The following is a 27,630-nucleotide window of genomic DNA, read 5'->3' as shown; positions in this document are numbered from 1 at the left end:
AAGATTGCTCAGACTGCTTGGTCATGAGTTTGTGTGCTTTGGTCAAAGAGAAGGAATAGAAATTTAGCTCTACAACTTTGCCTAAGTATTTGGCACTACCAGATAGCTACATGATGCTACAGCTATATAGTCTTACCGGGAAAATAAAACCTCGTCAAAGCAAAAATGAATGCCAACTGCCAGGGACTGCTGGGAGGAATATCCAGACTTTGTTAAGCTTGTTCAGCTGCCATGCCATATATTTTAGACAGTTATTGTGTGGCTGAATCCATGTCCCCACAGGCTTTCTTTGCTGGCATATTATGAACTGTTTGGCTGGGATGAAGATAGCCGTGTTTGTTTCCATTGCCATAAATACTTTTATAGCAGTGCTGTGACATTTGGCCTAGGTGCCCTGCTGGGGTCTGGAATGGAAAGCATCTTGGAAAAATCTTTAAAAAAAGGTGTTTCTTCTTAGTACTGGTTCTAGCTCATAGCTGTCCTTTCTGTGGTTATTTAGCTATTGATTTTTTTCTCACTGTCATATTGCTTCTCAGCTCTTGGAGGCAAATTAGCTTCAAAAGGTTCAATTAATTTTAAAATTGGCTGTACCCAGAACTGTCTGATGTCTTCAGTGTTTTGTTGTGTAGGTTTGGTTCTTCGTATTTTCTTTTTTGGCTTTTTTGGGGAGGCGAAGAGATGGGGTTTTGATTATTTATTTTGTCACGTGTTACTTCCTTTGCTTTGGCAAAGACAGTGAGGAGGGGTTTTTTTGCAGCAGGATCAGTATTCCAGTTTCTCAGTTAAAGGAAAACCAGTGGTTATAAATGCCGTCAGATTTCTTCTAATAGTCTTCTTTCTTCCAGCGCTGTCATATAACTTACCAAGGATGGATAGTCATGGCCTGCAGATGACACTTTTTGTTTATTGAACAGTGTTAGCAGAAGCCTTCCGTTCTGCACTTTTCACAAAGGATGCTCTCTGTGTCTTGGCCCCCCAGGTGCCGGTGCTGGAGTCCTTGGATAGCTCCAGTTATCCCTGCCACACTCCAGGAGAGGGCACCAGTCCCTCGCTCACATTTTTTGAGCAAACTACAAAGCATCTCTCGCTGACCTGTGTGCAGTGAGTGATACATGTATGCGGCTCCTCTGCAGGGACCTGCGGTTAGACAGTGCTCTTCCATGCACCCCTCGACAGCACGTCCCTTGTGCTGGCCAAATGCAACCTCTGCTCTTCCAGGTCTCATCCTGCAGCCTGGATGAGCCAAGTGTCTGCATGAGCTCCCGTGCTGGGGCTGGTGACCCTTTTGCATTTCATTTCTTTGTCAGATAATACACATGCATTTTGCTTCTTCAAAATAAGGGTGAAATTCAGACGGCTAAAGAATGGTCAGAGCAGTTTGGCAGTCAGGCAATTAAGGAAGGATCAGCTCTCTGAGAGCTTCACTTATCAATTACAGAGCCAAGGGAGTCAGCTCACTCTTTCCCTCTGGTTTAGTTTGCTCACACGCCTGGCTATGCCAGAAGAAAAATTGCTGTTCGGGGTTAATGTATCCTAGTGAAGAAAATGGATACTGTGTAAAATGAGAATATATGGAGCAATTCTGCCTTTTTGAAATCTTCATATGCTGTTCTGCATCAGGAAGGGAGGCAGAACTGCACAGGATAAGTGTGTTATCTGCCGTGCTGGTCTCCTCTTTGAGTCCTTCGTTAACAGGTATCGCCTACTGTTCCTCTATAACAGTACATACAGTTATGTGTGCTTTCACTGGGTGAATGAGAGAGAAGAGATGAGGAAAATGAAATGTAAACAGCATGTTCTGTAGCATGTTGGGTTGTAAAATACAATTAATAAGCATGGCTGTTCCACTGCCCTGTCCCATGACAAGCTGCTCTCCTACAAATTGGAAGAGCTGTGAGAGCCTGATATAAGTCAGAGCAGAGATCAGCGTTCACAGTATGATGAAAGCCCCCATCACTGCTCTACCTGCCCCAGGAGCAAGGGACTAGGAGACCAGGCACTTACTAAAGATAGTCCTGAGATGGTCCCCAAGCACAAAGAATTTGGCTGCCGCACAGAAGAGCCTTGCAGGGGGTGAGGCAATCAGCAGAGTCATTTATATTGTCATCGATACCGGGATACTTTGCTGAGCCCAGGCACCAGGTCTCTCACCAAGCACATGGGACTCTATCGTGTTCCCAAAGGACTCTGGCTGTGCATCCCCTCATCTGCTTTGGTGTCAGAGTACCCCATGGCTTGTCTGTGCCAGGCAGTAAAGGTGTCTCCAGCTTTGCTGCTTGGGCACATCTTAGCGTTATTCAAGTCAGGATAAGTGTTCCCACAGTGAATGCGATGCATCCTGTGCGTTTGCTGCAGGTGCAACCCCCTCGTCAACCTGAACTATGCTGTCCTGCTGTATAACCAGGGTGACAAGAAGGGAGCCCTCTGCCAGTACCAGGAGATGGAGAAGAAGGTCAACGCAGTGAAGGAGAGCAGTACTCCTGACTTTGACCCTGAGGTATGTGCCTAACAGTTGTCAGTGGGAACTAGGTAGCCACACTAAGACTGGCAACAAACGAGGAGGAAATTTGACTTTGGAGTCCAATTATTAGGGAGAAATTCTGCTTATGAGATTTTCTGAGTAGAGCAGTTGCCTGCTGAGAGCTGCGTGCTTCATTTCTGCTCTTTGAAGCCCAGTCCTTCAATCAATACACAGCAAGATTCCCTCTTAATTAAGGGAATGAATTAGTAGAGATATTTCCCTTGAGCACCAAGGCAGTAGCCAGCTCTGCACAGCTCTCGGGTTTTGGCTTTTTTTTGTAGTATTGTTGACTTTATTGTTGACTTTATTGTTGTCTGAAGTGTTCCTGTTTACAATGGTCTTCTCTTTTTGCTTCTTGAGAAGATGGTGGAGGTTGCTCAGAAGATGGGAGCTGCTCTGCAGGTAGGGGAGAGCCTCGTCTGGACTAAGCCTTCTAAAGAGTCTAAATCCAAGCAGAGAGCTGCTCTGTCAGGGAAATCCTCCAGCACTCAGCAGCCTTTGGGCTCTAACCAGGCCCTGGGTCAAGCCATGTCCTCAGCTGCAGGGTATGGGAAAACCATGCAGCTTCCCCCAGGTACTTCTCTTTTGCTTCTCTTTAAAGTAGAACTGTGGGAGGGGAGAAGACAAATCTCTCTTCCTTTGAGTACAGTTACAGCACTTGTTTAGGAAGGTATTGACTTGCTTACACAGTAGCAATGTTAGTATTTGGTAATAACTTTCCCAGATTTCTGAGTTAAGGAGGTGTGGAAGGATGATGCTGCCTGTGGTGCTTTATACTATCCTGCTTTTGCAGGGGTGTGGAAAGCCAGTAAAGTTTCCCTTCCTGTCTGAGCCGCGATGGGCAAGACTCCATCAGCACGGGATTGAGATCTTGCTCTGGAAAGGAGGTGGTTTCAGAAACCAGACCTCTTGTCTTCCTTTGGAAGAGCCCAGGAGCTGACATGCACAGACTGGCTTCTGGAGAGAAGGCAGATGACGGACAATTTTCTGAAGCACTTTATCCTTTCTGTTACAAAAATAACTGCAGCTGGATTGCTTTGAAGCTGTTCAGCCAGGTCACTCCCTTGAAAATGTTGCTGGGTTACCTTTTAGTGCAGGCCGGTGGACCGAAGGTTGCTCAGGAGATAGTGTCAGCCTTAGAAGCGTTACGCCGATAGCTGTACATGCTGCTTCTTGCTGGGGCTTGGTAGGAGCATCTCCTGAGCCACCGCTCATAGCCTGACCTCCTCTCACCCCTTGGCTTCCGAGGAGGAATGCGCTAGAGATATTGCTCATCATGGTGATTTTCTGTCACTCTTAGACTTGTTGCCTGTGGACTGAACCAGGAGAGAGGTTGTGTAATCCAGGCCTCTTTCTTTGGCACCCCTAAGGACCTGTTCCATTTCTCATGCACGGAATAAACTTTCCATGCAGGGAAGACTTAGCCAGAAAAGCTGAAAAATAAAACATAACAGGAGTTTAGGGTTTACCTGAAGGACTTTATTATCCATATCAGAGAAGGGAGCTGGTTCATAACATGAGTTGTCAGCCTAAATCTAAGTGCAGAAACAACTTCAGCATGGAAGTGTTCTGTTTTGATTTTATTCTGTAAGTAGCTACTTTAACTGCCTGAAAACTCGCCCTAAGTTTGCTAAACTGTGAACTGAAAATGATACTGTGGTTTTGGCTCCAGCTTCAGTATAAACCAGCTTCAGTGGAACTGTTTTCCCTTCCAAAGCATGAGTTAATTCCTAAGTTTGTACTGACTTCTCACAGCAGCCCAGCTGAATGAGATACTGTACCTTAGCTTCCCTTCAGCAGAACTTTGGGTACTGTAAGGTCTCTGGCTGGGTAACTCACTAAAGAGTTGAGTGCTATCGATCAGCTAATGCTAGACGGAAGAAATCTGAGGGTAATTAACAGCTGTGATTGTTCTGCATCTCTGTGCTGTTTGGAAGGGCAAAAAGAATAGACAAAGTGTAGTCATACACTAACTATAACTGTGTTCTCTCCCCAGGTGCTGGAGCATCAGCTCCGCTTGCAAAGCCTCCCTCGCTGCCTCTGGAACCAGACTCAGGCTCAGAAATGAGCCCCGAGGAGACCTCGGCACCAACAGGAGCCGAGGAGCAGAATAAAGAAAAACACAACAGCCAGCAGGCAGCAGACTAGGATGGACTCTGGTCAGGACAGGCAGGTGCAGGAGCATCCCTAGAGCTGCCTGCTGACCTGTGTGGAAAGGGACCTGCCTTCTCCCCTGTCCCATGGTGGCTTCACCCCACTGTCAGTTAGTCTAAATGCAGCTGTTTTCTGTTAATGATTTTAGCATGTGGTCTCTACCTTGTCCCAAGGAGTCGTTGCAGCAATCGGAAGAGGTTTTTGCATAGCTACTGTTAGCGTGGTCACAGCTTACCACAAGGGACTGGAGGATGGAGATCCATCTCTCTACAGGGTTGGCAGTCTTCAGTGTTTCGGTGTAAGTCCTCCAGAAGGATGCTGAAGCATCCAGTACGTTCAGAAGAGCCAGCAGTAGTGACTTAGCATCCTGGACCCCAAAGAGGATCAAACTCTTTCAGTGGCTGAAGTTGTAAGCAGCTGAGGAAGCCCTACACAGGCTGAGTAAGGTCAGTGGTAATACTCTCGGAGAGGGGGTGAAGGTAGCGCATCTCACCAGGGCAAGCGCAGAGCAGTAAGCCAGGCTCGGGGCTAGCACAGCCTGGCTTACTGTGAAGCAGGGGCTTGTCATTCCCCGTTTCACAAGGGCAAGACTTTGTAAATGCTTTCTCAAGGCTGAAGCAAGCAAGCTGAAACAGCTGGGAGCTGGTATTCCTGAGCAGGGCAATGTCATGGTCACAGGGCATGAGAAGCACTTTAAAGCCCACACTTTCCTTAGCGGTGGCAGTTGTGAAACACGGAGGAGCTGCATAGCAAAGGTGAGCTGGTTTGTCTGGAGGTGATTGCTCCATTACACGCAGCCTGGTGGAGGGTGGATGGCCGAAGCAGACCTGCTGTGCTGGGCTAATGGCATGTGTGTTGGCCAGCCAAGTGAGTCGGCTTCTTTAGGACTGTTCACCTTCTGATCCCAGGATCACTCTTCTTATTTCTTGAATCCAACCTATTTTTTAGTGTAAGCTTCTTTGTGGTAGCTAAGAATGTTGCAAAGCTGGCCCACAGTAAGGCAAGTGCTCAGTGGCTGGCTATTCTGGAAGCAAGCTAGCTGCAGCAGCAAAGTCTGCCAAATTCTTAACTGTTTGCTGAGAAACAGGGTAAATGAGCTTCAGTGAAGCTCTGCTCATGTGAATGGAGTTCTTCCTTGAGAGTTTGTTTTGCCCAGCATGGGGGGAAAGATTGGTTTGCAGGAAAAAAAAGAGCAAGCCCTTTCAGAAAAGACAATAAGGTCAGCTTCAATGCTAAATTTAAATTGTTTTAGTACGACAGCAGCCATGCTTTGAATAATTCAGTTATGCCCTCCTTACAGTTGCATTTTAGGAGAAATCATTTATGCTAGCTGCAAGGCAGCAAAGCAGCCCGTTGGTGAGCAGAGCAAGGAACTTTAATGCCCATACAATACTAGAGATGCTTTGAAAATGTTTCTATCCTTGAACAGCAAAATCTTAGCCTTCCTTTTCTCTGCTACTATCGGTTTGTTGCCTCTGGGATTTATCCAGAGCTTGATACAGGTCCTCAAAACAACTGCAGGACCATCATACTTTACATAAAGAACCAGTAACTGGGTTAAGCATAGTTTTTCTCATCCTCCTTTCTGTGTACCGACAAGTACACAAAGCTAATATTGCTGTGGGACTTTCAATTGGAGTTTTCCAAACAGAATATGTAGTGCTTCCCCAACAAAACTGAAGCTTCAGGGTTCAGTGTATTTGCTGGTTAAGCTACCCAGCTTTTTAAAATGTATTTATTTCCTGCTTTTAGTTCTGCACTGCTATGTTTTATCACTCCATAATTAGCAAGTCCCACAGAGGAGGGTTAGTAATGGCAACTTCTCTGTAGCAACAACATGAAAACAGCATGACCAAGGCTCTGGATACATGAACATCCTTCAGTTGTGCTTTGTGGTTAGCTGCTATTATCCAGAATGACATTAATGCATCTTTAGAGCACACCCAGGAACTAAAGTGCTATGCTACTCCCTGGAGAACACTAGAAGAGTAGGAACCCTTCACTTTCTCCACTGTTTTGATTGCCAAAACTGCCTGCTTATCTCAAATGTGGCTTTTTTTTTCCAGCTGTCCTCTACTGACGGGTTTTGTATCAGTACAACTTCAGGGTAGCACTCCTGTAAGGTTTCCCCCCTTGTGGTAGGAGTTGAAGAAAACAGAGGCTCTTTTGTGGAACACTGGCAAATTTAAACAAACCAGACACAAAGCAGTGTAAATCAGGTACAGTGCAGCGATTTTTTTATTCACATTAAACTTTTTACACTGAAAGTTACTGCAGCGTAACAGAGTGCCTGTGAAGAAGAGCGTAAGATTGCAGAGAAAGGGTAGGCAGGGTATGGGAACTCTTTACCTCACCCCCAAAACTTTAGCTCAAGACAGTTTTTTCCGATAGCAATTGACTGCTGCAATCTTCTAGTGTTATCATAAAGGCTTTCATTTCAAGCCATGGAAGCTCCAATACAACGAACAGTGACCAGAACAACGTGGTTACAGGTAGCTGAGCACCAGCATTGCTAATACAGGAAGATTTTCCCTCCAGCTGCTTATGACCCTTTGTTTTGTTTTTACTAGCTGCTTTCCCCTGCCTTCTGCTTGTTGTAAAAAAAGACTGTAGCATTATCAATCAAACTCATTTGCTATATTCAATAGATGGGAGCAGCCCTCGTCCCACTGCTGTTCTCAACTTACAGCCCACCAGAGACACAAGGAACAACGATCTCTCTTCTCTCACCCAGTCCCACTGGTGCAACCCATTACCTTCTTGGCTGTTAGGATGCTTTTATGGGGTAAATGTTACATGTTAGTACATAGGGTATACTACATTTGGAGGTACTGTAAAGCTATTTAGAATAAATATATATTTTGGTGAAAAGCTTACGCAGACGATTAACCAATTCTCCTTCTAAGAAAAGGAGCAGCAGCACCTTGCTACTTTCTGGATTTGAACAGAGCAGAAGGGAGCTTCATGTCTAAGGAAGCGGTTTTAAATATGTAATTACAGTTGGATAATAAATAGAACTGCAATTCCTTGTCCTGTCACCTCTCCTCCCCCTGGGTATTGTGACAATGGCATTTGCATACAGTAAATTCATAGTATCTTTACGGAGAGCTTTTTTTTTTTGCTATCTAATGATGCAAGTGAGGCTGGACTGTTCTTTCGGCTGGAATTAAACAAGGGATTTTTCAGCAGGACTGTACTAAGTCATTTAGGGATTTTGGAAATCACACCTTATGTTCCAGAACCTGTTTCTGCCATCAGCCATAATTATAAAATTCTCTTTTCCCCCCATAATTGAAATTTTAAGATGGAAAAGAATAATGAGCTTAATTTCTAGGGAAGTAGAAACCATCTGCTTTAGGACTTTTTTCACCCCTTTTCAGAAAAATGTGTATCATTAACCAGGTTAAATCATACAGCTTACAAGGTAGACTGCAGCTTGACTTCCTCACAGGAAACAAACTAGAAGACACTCAAACAGCAATGCCTGGGCAGCAAGACCTTGTTTCAGCCAAGAGTAATGATCTATCCATCCAGCAACATGTATTCAACCCAGACAACTCTGGTTTTGAGGTCCCTGAGACAACTGGGCAGTATTAGTGTAGACTTGCCATGCTCCTGTATGTGATCTTGTTTGCCCAGTTGTGGTCACTGCCAGGCAATATTCAGCAAGGTGGACCTTGGGTCCTACTGAACACCCTGTTCTTGTGCAAGATGTTAAAAATTTGGACTTCCCTCTGGGGAAGTGGGTTGCAGTTGGCCAAGCCTCTTCTACAGAGACAGGCAAGCCTCAGTGCTGAATGAAGAAAACCAAACTTTACTAAAATAATAAGCTTCATACATAAATGCATGACAAAAAGAACACCTATTATAACAAGTAGTTCATCTGCCAAGACTGTTTTATATAATAGAAAACACAGTTCTGCTACAAGGAAAGCTTTACCACTCTCTTAAACCAAACTGCAAAAAAACAGTGTTTGCTGCACTGGTTCTGAATGAAAGATACAGGTAAGATTTACACCCAGTTTTACCCAGGCTGCACTGACTAAGGAGCAGCTTTCCTGAGAAATTCATAGGGGAGGTTTTCAGGATATTTTTTTTGTGTCCCCCAGTTGCATTTTAATGAGATCATTGCCCCTTGGCTGCTAGCATCTGTATTCTTCAGCTGCTATGAGATCTCAGCAAAGGCCGATACCAGGCTCAGTTTTGAAAGCGACAGCGAGCTGTTTGGAACAGATGCCTTTCCGAGCTTCCGGCACAGAAGGTAACGGCCATGCATGCTACTTCCACCCTGCATTTGTTTCCTTTGCTGAGAGAACATCCTCCCACAAGAGTGTGGATCAATAACTCCCTGAGAATTCAGCCCGGTTGGTGCTTAGGATCCACCTGAGATATTACACAAGAAACTGCTCGATCTGTTATGAAAGAAAACTTCATCTGACATCTCTGAACAGACAGGAGAACAATTGTTTCTGGCTAAGATCAAGTTTTACTGAAGAGTTTAATCAGACCCGGTATTGCTGAAACAGAAAGCAGACAGGAGTGACGAGAGCAGGCCAAGGAACATGCTACACAAAAGAACTTGTTGCAAATAGGTTTCCTCTGCCCCTCATCACTCAAACTTTAAAACCAAAGAGCAAAGACAATCTTTAATGTTCTCATTTCTCTCTCTAGTAACCTCATTAGTGCTTGAATGAAGAATGTGAGACACTCTTTGTTGTGGCATCTGTTCTAGCTGGTTTTAACCAATGAGTCTATAGACATACTTTTTTTTTTTTTTTTTTAAAGGTGAGACTACCACTTTCGTATGATCACAGGTTTAAAACTTAACGGTATGCTTTTACCAAAATATTAATGGCACTAGAGGAGAGCACAATTAGTAGGGCTTGAAACAAACATTCCCATTTAAGTACTGATATAATGCAGGACATAAGAACAATCCAACTGAAGCCATGAAAATATAAATTCTGTATTTTCCTCTGTTTTTCTACTGTTCTTCCAAATGTACTCAAAAACTTGATGAGTTTCCTTACACCAGAAATAGCAACACAGCGCACTGTGTGACAGAAATACTTGACAGCACTGCTTCAGAACAGGTTGCTCCAAGCACGTGTATCAGCAGCCAGTACCACATATCAATGCAGACAGTTTAGCTACTCGTTCATTGACAACAGCATCAGCTTTCACCTAAGCTGCAAGCTCCAAAAAAGAGCCCAGCAGCACAGAGGTTACTTTTAGGGTAAGTGGAAAGCGTTATGGTGCCTTGTACCATTCTCGCAAAAACTATCCCGGTATTCATTTTAACTTTTTTTCTCAGGACATAGCTGGAAAGGTCACCCTGTGGCACATAATGCCTGGTAATTCAGTACATCATTACAGAATTAAAAAAAAAAAAAAAAAAAGCAGCCAACCACAAGTAGCATCAGCGGATTTCACAGTTTAAAAATCTATTCTTTAATTCTGCTATTGTCGTTGGGAGGTGTACTACAAAGGTGGCTACAAAGAGCAACCCCTACCTTAGGATACCTTGTCTTAAAACAAATTGGGCAGAAGATAACTGATGGCAAATACATACACACTGCTGACGGTTTTCCATTAGGTTTTGGCATGGATCTAGTGCTCTGCTGTTATCCCAGCTTTGGATTCCAGTAGCTGCGAAGTGGAGTCGGGCTCTAAAGCAATATCTAACATGGGTCAAAGCAGCTGATGAGGTCTTTGCTAGAGGCAATGCATAAAAGCTAACAAAGAAAATTTCAGCACCAGTTCTGTAAAAAGGAAGTCATGAGGAAAAAAGCAAACTTAACCGGATCTCACATATCACAACAGGAGAGAACCAAGTAAAGAAAATCAAGTAATTCCTTAGCAATGCTGTTGACACTCCCATGGAGAAAAAAAAAAAAAAAAAAAATTAAAGAGCCTTTAAGCTGGAAAGAGTTGCATTTGGGATTGGCTCTTCCATGGCCAGGTAGCAATCGCATATCACCACGGGTATGGCAGAGAAGGAACGTATCCTTTCAGTCTGCCAGCCTCCTGTGATTCACACGTCTAAAGTAATCCACCACTAGACCTTCAGTAAGCAACATGCCCAGAAAAGATACAAAGCATTGCTCGTTTTTGATCAAGGGTAAGACAAAAAAACCAAAACCAACATGGCAGGCTACAGGCACACAGAAGTGGAAATACCAGCGTGCACAAGTTTTATCTAGAGTCACCAGCTTACTGTCACAATGATGAGCTCATCTATTGCATCTTCAGGAAACTATGTGTGAATAAACATTTCCAGTGGAAACCCTTCTGCTTGGGAGTACAAGACTAGCTGAGGTTTGAGTCATCCATCACTGTGGATTTCAAGGTATTGGTAACACAACAGAACAAACAGAATTTGTAGAGACAGAGAGGATCAGGGGAAAGCAGAGATCTGTTCAAGCCTGGTTTTGAAGCCTTGGTATTTTTGCAACTTTTCTGTTTCTTCACAGTGAAGGGAGACCTGGATTTTTATAATCCATTAGATAAATCTGTTTAAAAATCTCTCACCTACCAAGGACTTTTGTATTTTACAAAACCATCCCAAACCAACCAAACAACAAAACCCACAATCAATAGAAATGTCACTAGTTTTTTTTTCCCCTTACGCAGACCGAAAAAACCCCACTAGCTGTTTCCATTTCTGTTGTTCAGCAAAGTCTGTTAAAGACAAAGCAGCTTTTCTTTGTTGTCGCTATTGTAGCTGTGCAGAGGTGTGAGACAGCCTACATGTGCAGGAGAAGGATTTCAAGAGACTCTGCAACCCTTACTGTAATTAAGTTGGGAAGGCAGAGGGAAGTTAAGGGCATTGTGTTCACAGCATGTGAAATATGAAGTGAAGACAGGCTGCCGGGTCCCGCCATTCAATTCAGTTTTATTATCATATAGATTGTTTCAAAATTTAATCAGGGATACCAACGGCATATCTGATTAACAGGTCACGCTTGTTAAGAATTATCCCTGGTAAGTAAATTTGGTGACCAGGCAAGCTCTATATGCCTGATGAAAGCAGATACATAGATAGAGCAGCAGTCTAGCCGTCACAAGCTACTGTCATTTGAGAAGTGACTCACGGTGCCAGGCATTCACAGCGCACCCACAACAGGCCAAAGAAGAAATACTACCTGGTGAGAAAACAGGAGCAGCAGGAAGGAGGACTTAGTCATTAGAGTTTAGCTTTTAGGCCCAGATGAATTCTAAGCAATAAACCCCTTTTTCATACTTGTTTACAGCAGTTATTTATTCAAAGTAGTTTTAAAAAAAGAGAGAACTAATTTAGGCCTGTAACACTCTGGTTAAATATAAGCGTAACTTACCCTTGGACAAGTTCTGTTAGTGCAGTTACGTGATTTTAAGTGGCCATAAGGCAATGCCGGTCCAATCAGCCTCGCATCCCTGCAAATTTTTTTGGAAGAGAGAAATGAAATACAGCAGCAGGACCGTTGCTGGTGACAGCTTGTATGTATTTAGTTTTGTTTTGTTTCCAGCTCGAGAATCCACACAGCTTGGCTCAATGTCAGGAAAGTGGGACCTAGTGTTAAGCAAAGGATTAGTTCTCCAGCTGGCAGGATGCATGGCCTTTGGTGGTCCTAGGGGTGGTGTGCCAGAAGGCTATGATCAAAGATTGCAAAATAACCCTGCTAATGGCCTCAGACCTTTCAGCTGGCTGAAAGGAGAATTTTTTTATTTATTTTTTCTGTAGGAAGACTAAACGAGAACTCCAAATCCCATGCTACAATTTATCAGTAATAATAAAAAAAATAATCTAGATAGAAATACTTCCAGTCTTAAGAAGATCCTGCACTGAGATAAAACGCTGAGACTCAACAGAAGATCAGGATGGGATAAGCTGCAGGAAAACATAGCTCTGACTGTATTTCTCCTCTGGTACAACACAGAAGTCCTTGCTCAGAGGGAAAGCAGAAGTTAAATATACATTGACAGACAGCATTGTGTGCTAAGTCAGTACAAGTTACAACAGCTGTCAATTTTTATCCTTACAGAGCATTCACGATGGCATTTTCCAACAGGAGAACATCACTGACAGCAATATGACAGTGTTACTGAAAGAGATTACTCCAGCCTAAGTGATACAGACTCTCCTCCCCTCCATTCAGATGCAAAGACTGACCTAAAGCGACCTGCTACAGATTCTGGTATAGCACAGGCTTGCATAGACATGCTGACTGCATTTAATCTAGTTATACTGAAAAAAGTGTGTATGATAGCTATGCAAATACACTTGAAGTTCCTGGAAGCACAGACAAAACCATGCTGGAAAGAGATGAAATAAAATGTTGGTGCTATGCAATCCATAGTGTGCTACTATGAAGAGGAAAAAATATAAGCAAAATATTTAACAAGGACACATGGTTCTACTTTTTTAATTTCAAAGGCTGTCCAGAGCAAAGAAACTATCAAGAGTTTCTAGTCAAAGAGAAAAAACCAAAACCAAACCCTGAAAAAACCCTCCTTGCTTCAGTCTTACCTGGAAAATGCTGTTGCAGCTTTTAAGCCTCTGGAAGCACCTTCCCTAATTTATTAAGCCTTCTGAATGGAAGGCAGGGAAACTGGAGAAAATTGCACAACCATTCTCAAACAACAACAACAAAAAATTAGTCTCAGGCACTCAATAGCTTTTCTGTAAAATACCAAATATAAGCACCCACTGTTAGCAAAGAACACCAGCTGTGAGTCCCCCTGGCTGGAACTCTTGGTATTTAGTGTACAGCAAACACAGGTAACGTTTTGTGGTTTACCTAGCAAGAAGATAAAGCTGTCTCCCCCACTATAAACCCTGATTATCTTCACTTCTAGTTGCCCAAAAACTTAAGTCCGGGCTACTAGGGCTCAGTTGAATACCGTTAGTCACAGAGGCAACAGATACCCAAAATAATCTACGCAGCCTTGAGTCAGGTTTTCTCTGTGCATTTAAGGAGTAGGTACAGTGCGCATCACATTTCGGGACTCTGGCTCCTTCCAATGCTGGGGACACCAAGGCTGAGAGGTCATTTCGTCAGTAAAGGATTTCATCATCACACCAAGTAAGCGGAAGGTTTGCTCTTGCCACGTAGCAATGTGCTGTGAGGAGATAATGCAAGAGCCTTTTATTTTTAATTTATATCAGAGGCAAGACAGGGCTGAGCACTGCTACGCTCTCCCTGGGATCCACACTCAGGAAATTCTCCTGGCTGCTGTACTTCCCAGCACTAACAGGCAAGACCCATTCAGAGTTACAAACAGCAAGCCTACGCCAAACTGGGATTTTGATATTCGTTTCCCTCCCTGCATGCTTAAGACAAAGCAAAGCCAATTTTCACATTAAATACTAAAACATCTGCTCCTAAGTGTGAAGTGTTCGAGTCGCTGCCAAGTGACTGGAATGTATCTGACAGTTTATACCTGGAATTATTCTTTGGCTCTTTTTCAGTTATATCCAGAAAACACACCACACCCCGATTCTGTTCCTATTCCTTTTCACCACTGGCTGAAATCCTAATGAGAACACCATGGTTCCTCAGACACCATACAGTATTGGAGAAAAAGGAGGGTCTTGGTCTTCTATTGAGGATATACTTCTGAGTATAGCAGTCCTTCAGCTGAAATAGCATCCCCAAGTCCCACGGTCCGGACAGGATCTTTACACACCAAAACGGGAGTGAAGTGGAATGAGATGCCTTCTCTGTGCCAATGCACCACTGGCTCATCTGGATTTAAAGAGATTTTGGAAGGTGCCTCTATCTGGGAGGTCACAAACTCCAAAGGAGCTTTAAGAAAGACTTTGCTGGTATCGATGGTTTCAGTCGCACAGGCCTGAGTCCCTGCTGCTCTAGCTCCAGCAGCCACAGCAGCAACCTGGTTGCCCCAGTACCCATCCACTGTCACAAGGATATGGTAGGCCAGGGTGTGGAAGTGGATCCGTGTGAGATCAGAGGCCCGCTCTGTGGTCTTTCCGTGCTCCTTCAGGATCCAGAAGAGGATGTCGCTGACTACACCCACGTCGGGAACTCCGCTCCAGGAAGCGAGGGAGGCATGGGGACCGGAGGCAGACTGCGTGAGGAACAGCAGCTCCTGTTCGTTCAGCCCAATGGAGTTCACCAATGGAAAGACCTGCTAACAGAAACACAGAAACAACAGTTTTTCCTTCAGAGAAAGAATCAGACTTTGGTCTTTCTCATTCAGGGTATTGTTTTTACAATACTGTGTTACTGGCTCTATCACCAGTGTGCTCAGCAGAAGGGAGCACCCAGCTTCCTGGAGAGATGCAGGCCAAAGTCACTGCACAAGCTTCCCCATTCTACAAGTTTGCAAGAACTACTTAGCCAAGAAAACATTTCATGCCAAGGGTGCATGCTTATTTTGTGCAATTAATTTTCTAGACACACACTTTGACAGAAAAGAGTAACAAAACGTCAAATCCACATGAAACATTCATAACACTGAGATTAGAGCTGTGTCAAGAACCACCAGGATCTGCAGGAAAGAAATTCTGCAAAGAAACTGAGGCTTTTTTTAAATTACAAACTCAGCTCCAATTCAAATCCTGTTTTTTCTAGAAATCTGCAAGCCCGCTAAATCTAAACCAGCCAAAGTTACTTGTATCTGTGGAGTTGCGAGTATTCTCCTGGGTCACCTTCCCCGCCCCGCAACTGCAGAAAATCTTTATATCGGAGAACAGAGCCCAGCTGTGTTGCACGGTATTTTTACTGAAAACAGCTGCTGAATAAACTCAGATCTGCAAAAAGTCATTACTCCTTGCTGAAAGGGGCCTGATAATCAACCGAGAGCATTGTAAGATACCTCCTAAATGAAACTTCCCAGGGAGACCTTTCTAAAAGGAATACTGTCTCTGAGCTAAAGAAAACAAATCTGTCCTCTGCTAAGCCACAAGCCATTACAGTTCTCCTTCGCTGCACAGAGGAGAGACTGGTAAGCTTAGCAGAGAAAACAGAACCATTCAGAATGCAATAGTAGACATTAAACCCATGTTCTCAATTTATCTTCAAATGGATAACCCTAATTTTAAGTTTTCATTTCTATATTCATCTACCAGTCTGTGCATTTTGATACTGAAGAAACGGGAACTGATAAGAAGTCCTTTCATTTTCATTACCTGATGCATAATGTTGCTCATAAAATCTTGATCAGTCATACTGGCCAACTCCAGGTGTATGGGAATGTCAGTAGGGATATCAGAGATGGAAGCCACAGCCTACAGTGTACAGGAAAATAAAACAAACACACCCTAAAACATGTATTAATTCAGAAACAGAAAGAACAAAGCGGGTTTGACTCAGAGATACACATCCTTTTATCTTCTTGTGTATGGATTTAAACACAATTCCAAATGAGATAGCAGTACATTCTGGCACTTGTCAGACAAGGGGAGGAAATAAAAACAACTTCTAGTTTTCAGAATCCTGGAGCAGGAAAACTGTATCTAACCCTAATCTGCACCCAACTCAGCACTTTTCTAATGGACTAATTCAGAAATGTCACAAATCTGAAGCAGCTGTAGAACAGCTGATCCTAGAACAGAGAAAAAGAAAAAAAATAGGCTAGTGCATAGCATCAGGAAGGGCACTCAGCTTTAAGACAGGCAATGATCTGTACATTTTATGTACAAGAAAACTTGGTGTAGCTCCTTGGGGCTCAGATGATAAAGCTGCTTCTTGGATTATCTAACATAGATGCTGCTTAAAGAATGCAAGTCTTGATTATAGCCTTGACCATCTTAGTATCTGGGATAGAAAAAGTGTAATTTAGCCATTAGATAGGCTCCAGTAACTACATTGTAGTACTCCAGCCAGACAACCAGACCACACCTTTTTTTCCCTAGACAACCCACAGAATCTAAGAAACATTAGTGTTACAGGATTAGACTTCTGCCCTTCCTACAGTTCACAATCTTCTTTTAGCATGCCATACTGAAAAGATTTTGGGGAGATCTGAAGACACAGCCTACTTACAAATTCAAACCTGGGAAACCAAGACTTTGCCATGAAGCATTTGTTGGAATGGAAATTAAGGAGACACTGGTATTCGAGTATCTTACCTCCATAAGTCGCCTCTGTCGCATCTCCTTGCTCTGGCCTTCCATCATGTGAAGTCCTGAGAGTACCACAAGATCTGGCTGGAATTCATCCAAGCTGGACACAAACACTTCCAGCATATTTAAGGCGCCATTGGATAGGTCGTGGGAGAAGATGAAGCGGTTGGCATTAGGTGCTCTTACTTGTCCCCACTCTTCACCTAGGGTGAAACAAATAAGAAGCAAGTTAACTCAGAAGAGAAGCAAATCAAACCATGTATCTGGAGATCATTTTGGGATATCCTGCTGGAATCCAAAGGCATGATTTCACAAGGTGACTGTGTCTAATTAGCAGCTACTGCCAGCCATATGAGAAATCTTGCTCTTTTTTCTCATTCATTCTCTTCATTCACTCCCTCTGCCTCATTTAGATGCTTGTCTGATCAGAGGGAAAATTCAATACTTGTTTGGTTTTGCAAGCTTTGTGATGTTTTAATCAGTTTTATTAGCTTAGCATGCAATTTGTTGAGTGTCACAGCCAGCTCAAGCCCTCAAGCCAAACATTTGGAGTGTGCAGGATATGCAAAGAGAGGGGAGACCTTCCCCTTCTGGCAACCACCACCTGTTAGCTTGACTCAAGCTGTATCGTGAAGATACGCCCCAAAAACTCTCATGGCTCTTACTGTTCCTGACTGCGCAGCTCCCAGAAATGATCTGCAGAACAGAACTGCATCAGTGCTGTGTGTGTAAACTGTTTTATTCCTGGATAAGTTCACAGATTAAACAGGCTCCATCTCTGGGACACTGAGCCATGAGAAAACAGGGCAATGACAGCGAGACTAGAGAGGATACAAATTACATAAGCCACAGTCCAAGTGGCCAGCCCTCTGCCAGCTCTCCCCATCTGTACACGCATCTTTGTTCAGGCAGCAGGCAGTTCCTTGTGCCAGTTACGATAACTGGACAGAAAGAAACGTAAGGGAATAAACAAACACAGGTCACAAAGGGCAGCTTGAACAGAAAGCTCTTGAGACACAAGCATTTCTGAGGCTATTATAGGCAGAATCTCCACCTTAGAACCAGCCTGCATACTTCTTCATGCAGCTCTCCCAGACTACATACTGGTTACACTATGGAGAATATGACCAGCATTTGTGGAAAAGTCACTAAAACAGCATCAACAGCCATCAGTGCTGCCTTCTCTTAAGAGTCTCATGACAAAGTTCTGTCTAGGACAAAGATCCCCGTAGTTGCATCAGGAGGGCAGCCCTCACCTAGAACAAAGATGCTGAGAAAAGGAGACATCATATACTGATGTGTCATCTAATCAGGATGCTTCCAGGAGCAAGAAGACTTAAGATTTACTTAAAGATTAGTGTATTTTCCATTGGCTACTGCGTTACAGTACTTGTCCATTATTATAACCTAAACAAGGCTGAAACACAGCCAGAACCCCATCAGAGTGGATGCTTTGGCTGCTGCTCCACCTTAGTTTTGCTGCTGAAAAAGTTTAATTAAGGTGGTTCTTGCCTTCCCTCCTTGCCAAATACTCCCTCTTCTGTCACACCAACGTAACTCTTTCTAAAGCTGTATTTTGAGACAGGACAAGTGAAATGATTCAGGTTGAGAACAGCAAGAAAATACGTGCAGATGTGTTTTGGCCATTACATCAGGGTTACCCTGAATTTCATCTGCATGTGGTTAAATGGTACCTTTCTGTTTTCAGAGAACAGTACTGGACTATTTTAGTGTTCATACAGCTTTAGAATTACACCCAACGGGTCTGCTTAGGCTATGCATCACAACAAAATGAAAGGTCCACTTGGTTTCTATAGGTTATAGCGTACAAGAATACAGAACCAAAGGGATGTCACAACAGCAGCATAAGTCAGTATTTACAGTAACTGTATTACAAAGGAAAAAGTTTAAATAGACTTTTAGATGTCCGTTCACCTACCACAGCTCCCTGAAGTGCATGGAATTACCAGATTAGCCCAGTGCAGCTGCCAATACTGGTAACTTACACAGTCCTTCTGGAATTAACCGATTCAAAACCCAACAACTTTACAGCCAGGAATATCTTAGTGATTTTCGGGGTTCCCATCTAGCATTCAGCCTTTGGCAAGGTACCTGCTTGATACTCCAGGATAAGATGGAATTCATCTCTTTCTTGCATGGATTCAGGTGGCACAACCACATTGTCGTCAAGCAGTTCATGGAGTTTAGGACCAACTGGGCCACAAAGGAGGATCTAGAGAACAAGAAAAAACAATCAAGGTTTCCCTGCCATGTCGCTTGCCACCATTTCAGTGCATTTAAGCATCACCTAGACAACTGATTTAAAAAAATAATAATTCAATTTTAAAAAATCAGCTACGCTTTTCAACTTGTAAGGCCAACTGTATGTTCCACCATAACCTAAGAAATAACTGCAAGATCCACCAAATTTATAGGGAAGTAACACAAGCCTCATTAAAGACAAGCGAATAGCATGAAATTTTTGGAATGCGTACCTTCAGGTCTGGATTGGTTGCAAGCTTCTGACCAATGAGAGCAGCATTTCCTCCTACGTAAAGCTGTAAAACAAAGAGAGGCAGTTATGGGCATTCCCTTGCTTTGATAGCTTTATATGTGCTTAGTCCTTGGTATAGGCTAGAGATGTTAGTTTTTTAGAAAAGGGTCTAGCATTACAAAAGTTAATAAAGCTTATTGGGGCTGAAGGCAAAACAATTTTACAATTCTCTGTGAGATCTCAACACATTGAGTGTTCTCTGACTTTTTTAAATCTAAATATTTGTCTTCAGGTAACAGCCCTGTAAAAATCAATTCATTTATAAAATAAACAGCCCTTACTTCTGTGCAACTTCTCCGTGGCAGTTGGTGACTTTGTGGTTTTTTAGCAAGGCTGACAAGCAGTCATTTAAAGACTGCAACAATACTTCCTCCAGTTTGAAACCAAGGTTAAACCCTCTACCTGTGCCCACATGAAGTGAGCAGAACCGTGGAAGTTTCTTCAGATAAGAAAGGTCAAACTTTCAAGTGAGAAAACTCTGATATGAGCTTTGAAACCAAAGAATATACATTGTCATGAAGATCACGGGCACTCAGAGGTGACAGAAAACAGGCTATAGAAGGATACAGCTAATAATTAGGGGATTCCAGAAAGCCAACGTAACAAACGTAGCGAGAAACAAGTCAACACAGGAGAGTCTTGACCCATGAAAGGCATTTAGAGCTCTTCCCCATTTTCAAAAGCAGCTAGCAAACTGCATAGAAGGTGGCATTAAGCAGTTTGTAGAAATTAGCTAACTACCAAGCAAGGTATCAAGCTAGATTCAGAAGACCCAGTATAAATTAGAGCAACAAAACTTTCCTTTTGGGAAGGGAGGCTTCAGAAAAAATATTTATTTCATCACTCCTAGAGAGAATTTAAATCCTGCGTTAAGTAGCTGAAGCTGATCCTCCGGAGTGTTTACAGCTCCTAATGCTTGGATCTAGTTCCTAACTTCCTGCCTCATTACAAGATGTTAGAGCCTCTTTTACAGCGTAAGCCCCTTCTGGCTCCCATATAACAGTATTCTTACAGAGGCATCTTAGACTGACATTTCAGTTTGGGGTAAGTAAGCAGGGGATAGACCATTTAAAACCCTACTATGTGCAGCAGGTGCAGAGTTCTGTGGAAAGTCATTAACACACTCAAGCTATCCAGTCAGTTTCTTTCCTAAATCACTTGCGCTCTCGCTAGACAGAGAACGAAAGTCACCAACAATGCAGAAAATAAGAAATATGCTACTCAGAGTTTATCTTCAGGTGGAAGACATACCTGTGCACCAGGGTACTCGGAGGCTATCCGTGCAATGTGATGGAAAGACTCGGCGTTGCTGAAGAAGCGCTCGGCAGCTGCCCCTTTTTCCATGAAGTGAGCGAAGGCTTCTTTCAGGTCCTGTCTGGAGTTCAAGACTGCATGATTTTTTCCATCCCCAGGTTCAAGACCAAGCGCCTCTAACAACTTCACACCGGACAGAACCACGTCTACACAGGCATTGACACTGGAAGAGAAAAAGAAAATGCGTACTGGGAAAACCATGCGTACCTTAGGGCACTCGTGAGACTACACAGTAAGATCACTTCCCAGCCAGTGATGTTTGCTGTTCGCAGCCCTTGTGCTAAGGAGAAAACAACCAACCAAATGAAAAAAAAAAAAAACACAAAGGCATATGAGTTTCCTGAAATTCTCTACTAAAGCATTCTCCTTTTGACATGCTTTTATTGCACTGCAGCACTGCAGAGGAGAGAGGGATTTCTAACATTCTGCTGAATTAAAACAAGAAATAGTAAGCTGCATGGTCCAAAGGTGGTTGTGTATGTTGCAGTACATGTTGTACTTCATTTGCTGCCTTAGGCTTGCTCAAAAAAAGAATGGGCACAGTAAGAATAGCATTTTTAATTCTTAAAATAAAGAATCTTTTAAAACCCCAGGTATTTCAGGTTTAAAGTATACATGCAATTCAAAAAATGTTAAAAACAAAACTTAAAAGTATTTAAATCTTACTAGATCAGCCTCTTGAGTTTCAGCTACTCCTAACAATAACCAAAACCACACACACAAACACCCCACACATAGGCTGGTTCTTTTTATAAGAAGTCAGGAGAGCAATTTGTCAGTTGAAATATTTGAAAACTGCAATTTCAAAAAGGCCATCCCAAATTTCCAGAAATAGCATGCCGCCTTCTCTCAAATAGTGGAAACAGGAGAAAAATCCTGCAATAGTTAAGAAGTGGTAAGAACCATTTCCGCAGATCTAGACTTTATGTGAAGTCTAACCTGCGGCTCAAACCTTCCAGTCCCCATTTCTTATCAATGACATCAATTGAAACACAGTCTAATTCAGACTAGGGAGCAGGAAAGTTTCTGGGCTGGAACCGGGTTCTCAGGAAGAAAGTTTATGAACACTTGCCCTCGTTTCTACTCCTTGGTTTCAGAGAGATACTAATATATACCAAACATTTACTGAGATGACACCAGCAATTACTAAAGCATCTTCTGGAACTGCTGTCAAGTGCAGTTTCTGTTCCTCTGTCCCACGCTTCCCTGACAGGGATCCAAACGATCTATAAAACTTCTGCAGGATCTCTAACTTACTCTGTGTCTATCCACACAACACTCCAAACACCAATACCTGCTTACGTGTCAGTGTGAAACGCACAGCCGTTTAGTATTCCTCCTTGTCAGTGACCTTTCACACATGGTTTGGGCCACAACACATGAAGGCTGCATCATACAAAATAAAGGACATTAAAAACCCTGAGGCTTTTCAGTACACGAGGTAACCAGCTCAGAAATCCTCTGTGTTGTGCATCATCTCATACACCAAGGAGAGAAAAATCCCCTTGTGCAGCAGAGAAAAGAAAACCAAGGAAACAATAAGCTCAAGCAGCATTCTGGCCTCAAACTCACTGCGGCAAAAGGTCAGTGATTTTATATTAATGAATCATTAAGGATGGAAAGGGACATAAACCAAGTCACAGTTCTTTCAAGTGAGACACCTCTAATCATCTTCCAACTGTCTGTCTGCTCCCTTCCTGCCATTCCTCTGCTAACACACTTCATGCTTTTAATAAACTCCCTTAACAGCAGGGATATGCTACTAATGAACTGCGTTTACTGTTGAACTTTGAGTTTGGTGTGTATATCTTTTTTTTATATATATACATACACTTTTTTATATATATATATATATATATATATTCCCTCGCTTTAAACCAAAGAAGAAAGCAAGGAACAAACCATGGCTCTTTTCCAGTGAAGGCGTGGCAAAGAGAAGACTAAATGAGGCACTGGAAAACCTATTTTGTCATATATTCACTGCAGGAAGTCTGCATCAACCATAATGCAAGAGCAAGACAGACTCCGAGTAACACTGCATCAGCTATGCAGCCGTCAAGGTGGAGTAACTTCTAACACTTGAAGGCCGAATCTTCTAGTCAGTCGTTATCCTGTCATGTCCTTATATTTAAAAGAAAGTGACTCAAGCACTATATATAACAGCACGATTAATGGTCAGACTTAAAACCAGCATTTAAGATCAATGTGATATTCCTGAACTTTACCCTCAGCCTCTTTCCAGTTTAAGAAGAGAAAGGGTGTTGGATTTCCCTGTGCATGCACAGGTGTCTTCAATGTCTATTGCTTTCTCCTCCCCTCCCTCATCTCTCCCCTTTGCATCTCTGCCTTGACTCGGTTAGTTCTCCCCTACTGTGAAGCCTTCGCTGACTTCTCCGCTTTATAAACTTGCCTCTCCTACCTATTTATTGCTGGACCACGCTCCCCAGTTGCCGCCTTCCTGAGGATGGGCTGGCAGCTCCAAGTCCCTCAGACTCCATCTATAAATTTGTCTTACAGGCAAGCAAGGTGGGGATAAGGTCTCCAAAGACGGGCTCGCCAACCGGGTCTGAACCACGCAGCACACATAAGTCACCAATACCCGAGTTGTCTGGACCATTAACGGCCTCAGCCGAGGTCCACCTCTGACGAAGCAACGCAGCGGGCAGACGCTCGCCGTCGGCTCTCTCGGGGAAATGCCCTTGCTCTGGGCCTGGAAAATTAACAGAGAGGTTTAACGAACTGGCAGGAGCTCCAGCCGAGCACCCAGCCGCGTTGAGCACGAGGCCTTGACGGCGCAGCACCGCCTCGTGCTCCGCCATGGCCTGACGACGAGCCTCCCTCCTCCTGCCTGCCCGGAGCAGAGGAGCGGAGCCCTCTCCCCGCGTCTCTGCCGGGCAGCACCGACCCCGACCCCCAGTAACTCGCGAAGCACCTTCGAACCCCGCAGTCATTCGTGGGGGGGAGAGCTCCACCCAGCAGGTGAGGCCCAGATACACGCCCACACACACACATATATACATATACATATATATATATATATATAGGGATGGCTCTACGGCTCGGCCCAGGGGAATGGGTGCCCCCCCCCGCCGCTCCCCCGGCACCTACCCGACGGCGACGCGCGCCCATCCCCGGGCCGGGCGGACGATGGCCGCCTGCCAGGCCGCCACCATCCGGCCCTCGAGGGAGCGGGCGCGGCGCAGCCCCCCCAGCAGCGAAGCGGAGAGGTGCCGCAGCGCCGAGTGGGGCAGCTCGGGGCCCAGGAGGCAGAGGTAGCCCAGCGCCAAGGCCAGCAGGCCCACGCACACCGACCTCTGCCACATCGCGGCCTCCTCCTCCTCCTCCGCCTCCCCCGCCACGTCCGAGGAGGGACGCCAGCGGCGGGGGCCCTCCTTACACCGCCTCCGTAGCGCCCCGCCCCCGCCGGGCGGCAGCTGTCGTAAAGCCGCTTCGGGAATCGAGGCGGGGCCCTACGCGAACGGCGCGGCCTCTCCCTCCGCGCAACCTACGTACCTCCCGGAGGTACGGCTGCGCCGTTTGCGTAACCGAGCTACGGGAATACGGCGGGAAGGGGGAGGCCGGGCGAGCGTGGCGGCGACTTCGTGAGGGGAGGCGGCGTGGGGGAGCGGCTCCCTCACGGGCATCGCCGTGCCTCGGGGCTTCCCGGGGACGGGCCGGCCCGGGAGGGGCTGGCCCCGGGCCTTCGGGCAGCGGGGAGCCAGTGCTGGGGCGAGGAGCCTGCAGTGAGCGCCACCCTGGGGCTGCTGCAGGCCACTGAGGTGAAGCCCTTCTGTGGGCATCGTGCCCGCACGTTCCTCTGTACGTGGCACTGCTTCACCCTCCCCTCCCTTGGGTTCTTCCTCACGGTGCCCCTTTTCCCCCTGTTGCCCAGCACCTTCGCAGGTCTGTGTGTTACGTTTCCACTCCGTCTGCCCCAACCAGGCCAGTGCCCGTCGCTGCTGGCCCCCAGCTCCTCTGCCCTGTCTCACACCAACGCCTCTGTCTAAACGGCTCGTGTCCTGCGAACCAGTCGTTGACCCGAAGCTCATCACTGGCCCTGGTATATGTTCTTTCTTCCTCTGCATAGCTTTGGGTCTCGGCCTCTTTCACGCCTTCTCCAGGGTGAGTTAACTTCAAGCAGATCTCTGCCCACGCTCCTCCTGAGGCAGCCTGCGCTGCGAGCAGTGGGAGAGAGCGTCCTTTGTTTGTTTCATCCCATCGCAGAGGTGGTGTAGCAAGTCAAAAGGGAGGTTTCCCTTTTTAATGAAAGGGAGTTTTTCTGGGCTTCTTTAGAAATCATAGAAACGTTAGCTCTAAGACTTATGACAAAATTTGCAAGAGTTTGACAACTGCGTGCCACGGTGCGTTGGCTGAGGCAGCTGATAATTTTCTTATTCAGTTCTGTGTTGTGAGTGATTGTCATCTCCTTTGACTCTGACAAAACAAACAGTAAAGGAGATGGGATAGCGGAAGGCTTTTTGTTGATTTTTTTTCTTTTTAGGATGCAAGGATTGCTATTCAGTCAACAGCTCATCTACAGCAGCTGTTATGAATTCATGACTGGCGCTCAGGGGTCATTTGGCTGCCCTTCAGGATCTTTAAGAACAGAATCCTGAAGACAAACTAGAGGCCTAGCCACCTTCCCTATTGTTCAAGAAATCCTTCTAACAGTTCTTTTTCCTTAACTGACTACCTGCTTGAGTGCCCTGTAAAAGGGTGATTATCTTTATCTCCTCTCAGACCTACCTTCAGCCCACCAGAGTTGGTCTCTTAATGCATAATCTCCTTTTTCCTTTGCTCAGGTGGTCTTTGGGTTTTGTCAGTAGGCTTTTTCATTGAACAAATTTACTCTTTTTCCCTTCAGCACTTTCCCCGCTAATGTTTGATCTATATGTGATTATGAAATCTCGCTTGCTTCCATACTCTTAAACTCCTGGGGATATAGGCCTGCGAGGCTCTCGCAGTTACAAACAGCCCTCCAGTTCAAGCAGGCAATGCTATGCTGTGTGAGAACAGAGCAAATACCTGCCAGAACCCCTCGCTGCTCACTACAATCAGGTCTTCACCTGTGGGAGTGTGTGTATTTATAGCCTTGTCACGGAACATCATAATTAGACGTGCCCATAAGGCAGCCACAACCCATAGCATTGTCACAGCTCGGGGACCCCATTATTAGTACTGTGTCATCAGAGAATTAGGCTGCAAGCAGATAACCTATCTAATACAGCAATACTTTGGGGAATTAAGCCACGGTTCCATTTTGAGGTGATCAGTTTTTCATCTGATCCTAATGCAGTGTTCTGCATTGTTGCCCTGAAGACTGAAGTTGTCTTTTTTTACTCCCAGAACAGGTACAGTTTCCACATCAACAAAATCAAAGCTGCTCAGGAGGAACCACAACTCCATAAACTGCTGGTGTTCAATCTCCATGAACAGTTTTGTCAGTGGACTTGAATGAGACTGCAAAGGTAATTGAAAGATGTGTTTTATGATCTTCATTCCTGCCAACAAAAATAAAAGGTTTAGAGAAAGAAAAGAGGTTTCCTCTGAGAACCTGTTCAGTTAAAGAGCTAAACACCGATTTCTTGGTCGACATTTGTTTTAAGCCAATGCAGATCTAGATTTGCCCCAAACAGCCAAATTAGAGGTGGAACTGTCAGCTGAGAACTGAAATTCAGCTCCTTATTTCCTTCTCTTGAGCCAAACAACACCCCACAAATTTTTGTTAGAGGTAATGGAGAGGGACACAGGGCTGTTGGGTTCATAGGAGTTGACTCGGGCTGAGTAAAAGGTATTAATGAAATACTTGTTTAATTATGGAAATAGCAAGCTGATTACTTCTGGTTCAGTGCTGTGTGTCATTTCAAAGATATGACACACTTACTTAAAGAGTTTTCGTTGGAATACTTTTATTAAAAGCACAGGAAGAGAGAGGGAAGAGTTAGTGGATTTTAGAACGGAAAGAGTTAAATCAAAACTTAATGTCAACAGTTTTCCTTCGTTTCTTCTCCCTGGTTAGATGAAGTCCTTTCTATAAGAAATCCTTTTCTTGACACCGTTTCATGGTATGAGCTGCTTGTGACTGGAGGGGGGCGGTAGTGGGACAGCGGTTTTAATCAGCTGTCAGTTATTGGAAACGGAACTTGTTCCCTTTAGCAAAAAAAACAAAAAAAAAAGAAAAAAGGGGAAAAAAAAGACTTTGTCTGCAGGAGGCAGACAAAAGATGCATTTTCTTGCTTGTTTGAAAATTAGCTATGGAGAGTTGCACACATGGCACATGCTCTCAGCAGCCGCTCGGAGCTGACAAACCTTTATGCGTGAGCTTTTTAATGACCTTACTGAGTTTGCTTTTCTGACCACAGGCTCGGTTTTGAGAAATGGGGGGGTTTGTCAGATGCTTGTTAGGTAGGAGGCAAGAGGAAAGGGGATGAAGATGGGCAAGGGGAGGAAATGGCAGGGAGGGGTGATAGCCAAAGCTTCCAGTTCCCAAAGGAGCTAGGAAGACCTGTTTTTCTTAGTTTGAACTCACAAGCTTGAAGCACTTGTCTTTACTCCTTGTTAAGTTGAATTTACATATTCAAATGAACTCATTCCCTTTGACCTACTTTGGCCAGCTTAAACTGTAGGCTTGTGCACAATGTGGAAAGGGGAGGGGTTTTTACCAAACTATGAACTCCTTTATTGTTGCTGGGATCGGTCATGCGTATCTGTAATGCCTGGGATCGAATCTTTAGCTGTAGCTGATAAACATTAGGCAGTACTCGGTGCAGGATTTGCATTGCAGATGCTTGCAGTCCTGTTACCTCCTGTCCTATCCAATGCTCCCATTGTATTACTGCTTCTCTCTGCATTCCCCAGGCTTCATGAAGTCAATTATTCGGGTTTTGTGTGTCCAGCTCACTCATCTACCTGTCATGATGCCTTCTCTGCTATCAGACTTCTCCGTGAAATCCCACATCCTCCTGTCTTTGATTACAGGCCTCGCTTAATCTGAATTGGAAACTCTTTACAGTGGGA

The 27,630-nt window shown here is 44.5% G+C and overlaps 2 protein-coding genes and 2 long non-coding RNA genes across 12 annotated transcripts in view; 3 read left to right on the top strand and 1 right to left on the bottom strand.

Moving 5' to 3' along the window:
- The window catches only part of BBS4 (Bardet-Biedl syndrome 4), a 43,937-nt gene extending 36,236 nt beyond the window's left edge, over positions 1–7,701 (top strand). For all 5 annotated transcript variants that reach the window (XM_052806958.1, XM_052806953.1, XM_052806954.1 and 2 more), the window contains 3 exons: positions 2,356–2,497; positions 2,885–3,095; positions 4,518–7,701. In XM_052806958.1, coding sequence (XP_052662918.1) covers positions 2,356–2,497; positions 2,885–3,095; positions 4,518–4,669 — 505 coding nt within the window. In that variant the 3' untranslated portion in view covers positions 4,670–7,701. The remainder of the gene's footprint in view (positions 1–2,355; positions 2,498–2,884; positions 3,096–4,517) is intronic.
- A 624-nt stretch (positions 7,702–8,325) lies between these two features.
- LOC128150616 (uncharacterized) lies at positions 8,326–9,429 on the top strand. Its single transcript, XR_008238121.1, has 2 exons — positions 8,326–8,549; positions 8,647–9,429. It is a non-coding gene; the product is annotated as an uncharacterized LOC128150616 (long non-coding RNA).
- Positions 9,430–12,546: 3,117 nt separating this feature from the next.
- ADPGK (ADP dependent glucokinase) lies at positions 12,547–24,027 on the bottom strand. Of its 5 annotated transcripts, XR_008238120.1 has the most exons (8): positions 23,722–24,012; positions 20,551–20,776; positions 19,241–19,303; positions 18,858–18,978; positions 16,752–16,948; positions 15,810–15,908; positions 14,099–14,809; positions 12,547–13,777 (listed from the first exon to the last, which is right to left on the bottom strand). XR_008238120.1 is itself a non-coding variant. In XM_052806961.1 (7 exons), the coding sequence occupies exons 1-7, from the start codon at positions 23,934–23,936 to the stop codon at positions 14,258–14,260; spliced, it is 1,269 nt and encodes a 422-aa protein (XP_052662921.1). In that variant the 5' UTR covers positions 23,937–24,027; the 3' UTR covers positions 12,547–14,257. The 5 variants fall into 5 exon arrangements, 4 of the variants coding, with proteins under 4 accessions (XP_052662921.1, XP_052662919.1, XP_052662920.1 ...); XM_052806961.1 differs by having other exon boundaries at positions 12,547–14,809; positions 23,926–24,027; XM_052806959.1 differs by having other exon boundaries at positions 12,547–14,809.
- Positions 24,028–24,591: 564 nt separating this feature from the next.
- The window catches only part of LOC128151186 (uncharacterized), a 48,989-nt gene continuing 45,950 nt past the window's right edge, over positions 24,592–27,630 (top strand). The window contains exons 1-2 of the long non-coding RNA XR_008238296.1: positions 24,592–24,735; positions 25,960–26,081. This is a non-coding gene — a long non-coding RNA (uncharacterized LOC128151186). The remainder of the gene's footprint in view (positions 24,736–25,959; positions 26,082–27,630) is intronic.

Source organism: Harpia harpyja, chromosome 14, assembly GCF_026419915.1.
Source record: "Harpia harpyja isolate bHarHar1 chromosome 14, bHarHar1 primary haplotype, whole genome shotgun sequence".
NCBI classification, from domain to species: Eukaryota; Metazoa; Chordata; class Aves; order Accipitriformes; family Accipitridae; genus Harpia; species Harpia harpyja.
Note: the sequence above shows the minus strand (reverse complement) of the source record. Positions and strands in the feature narration are given on the sequence as shown.

Coding starts and splice junctions, on each gene's coding strand:
- ADPGK (XM_052806959.1), bottom strand. CDS start 23,936: ATGTGGCAGAGGTCGGTGTGCGTGGGCCTGCTGGCCTTGGCGCTGGGC. Junction 20,777..23,721: donor TGGGCGCGCGTCGCCGTCGG/GTAGGTGCCGGG, acceptor TTTCTCTTCCAG/TGTCAATGCCTGTGTAGACG. Junction 18,979..19,240: donor CAACCAATCCAGACCTGAAG/GTACGCATTCCA, acceptor CTTGTTCTCTAG/ATCCTCCTTTGTGGCCCAGT.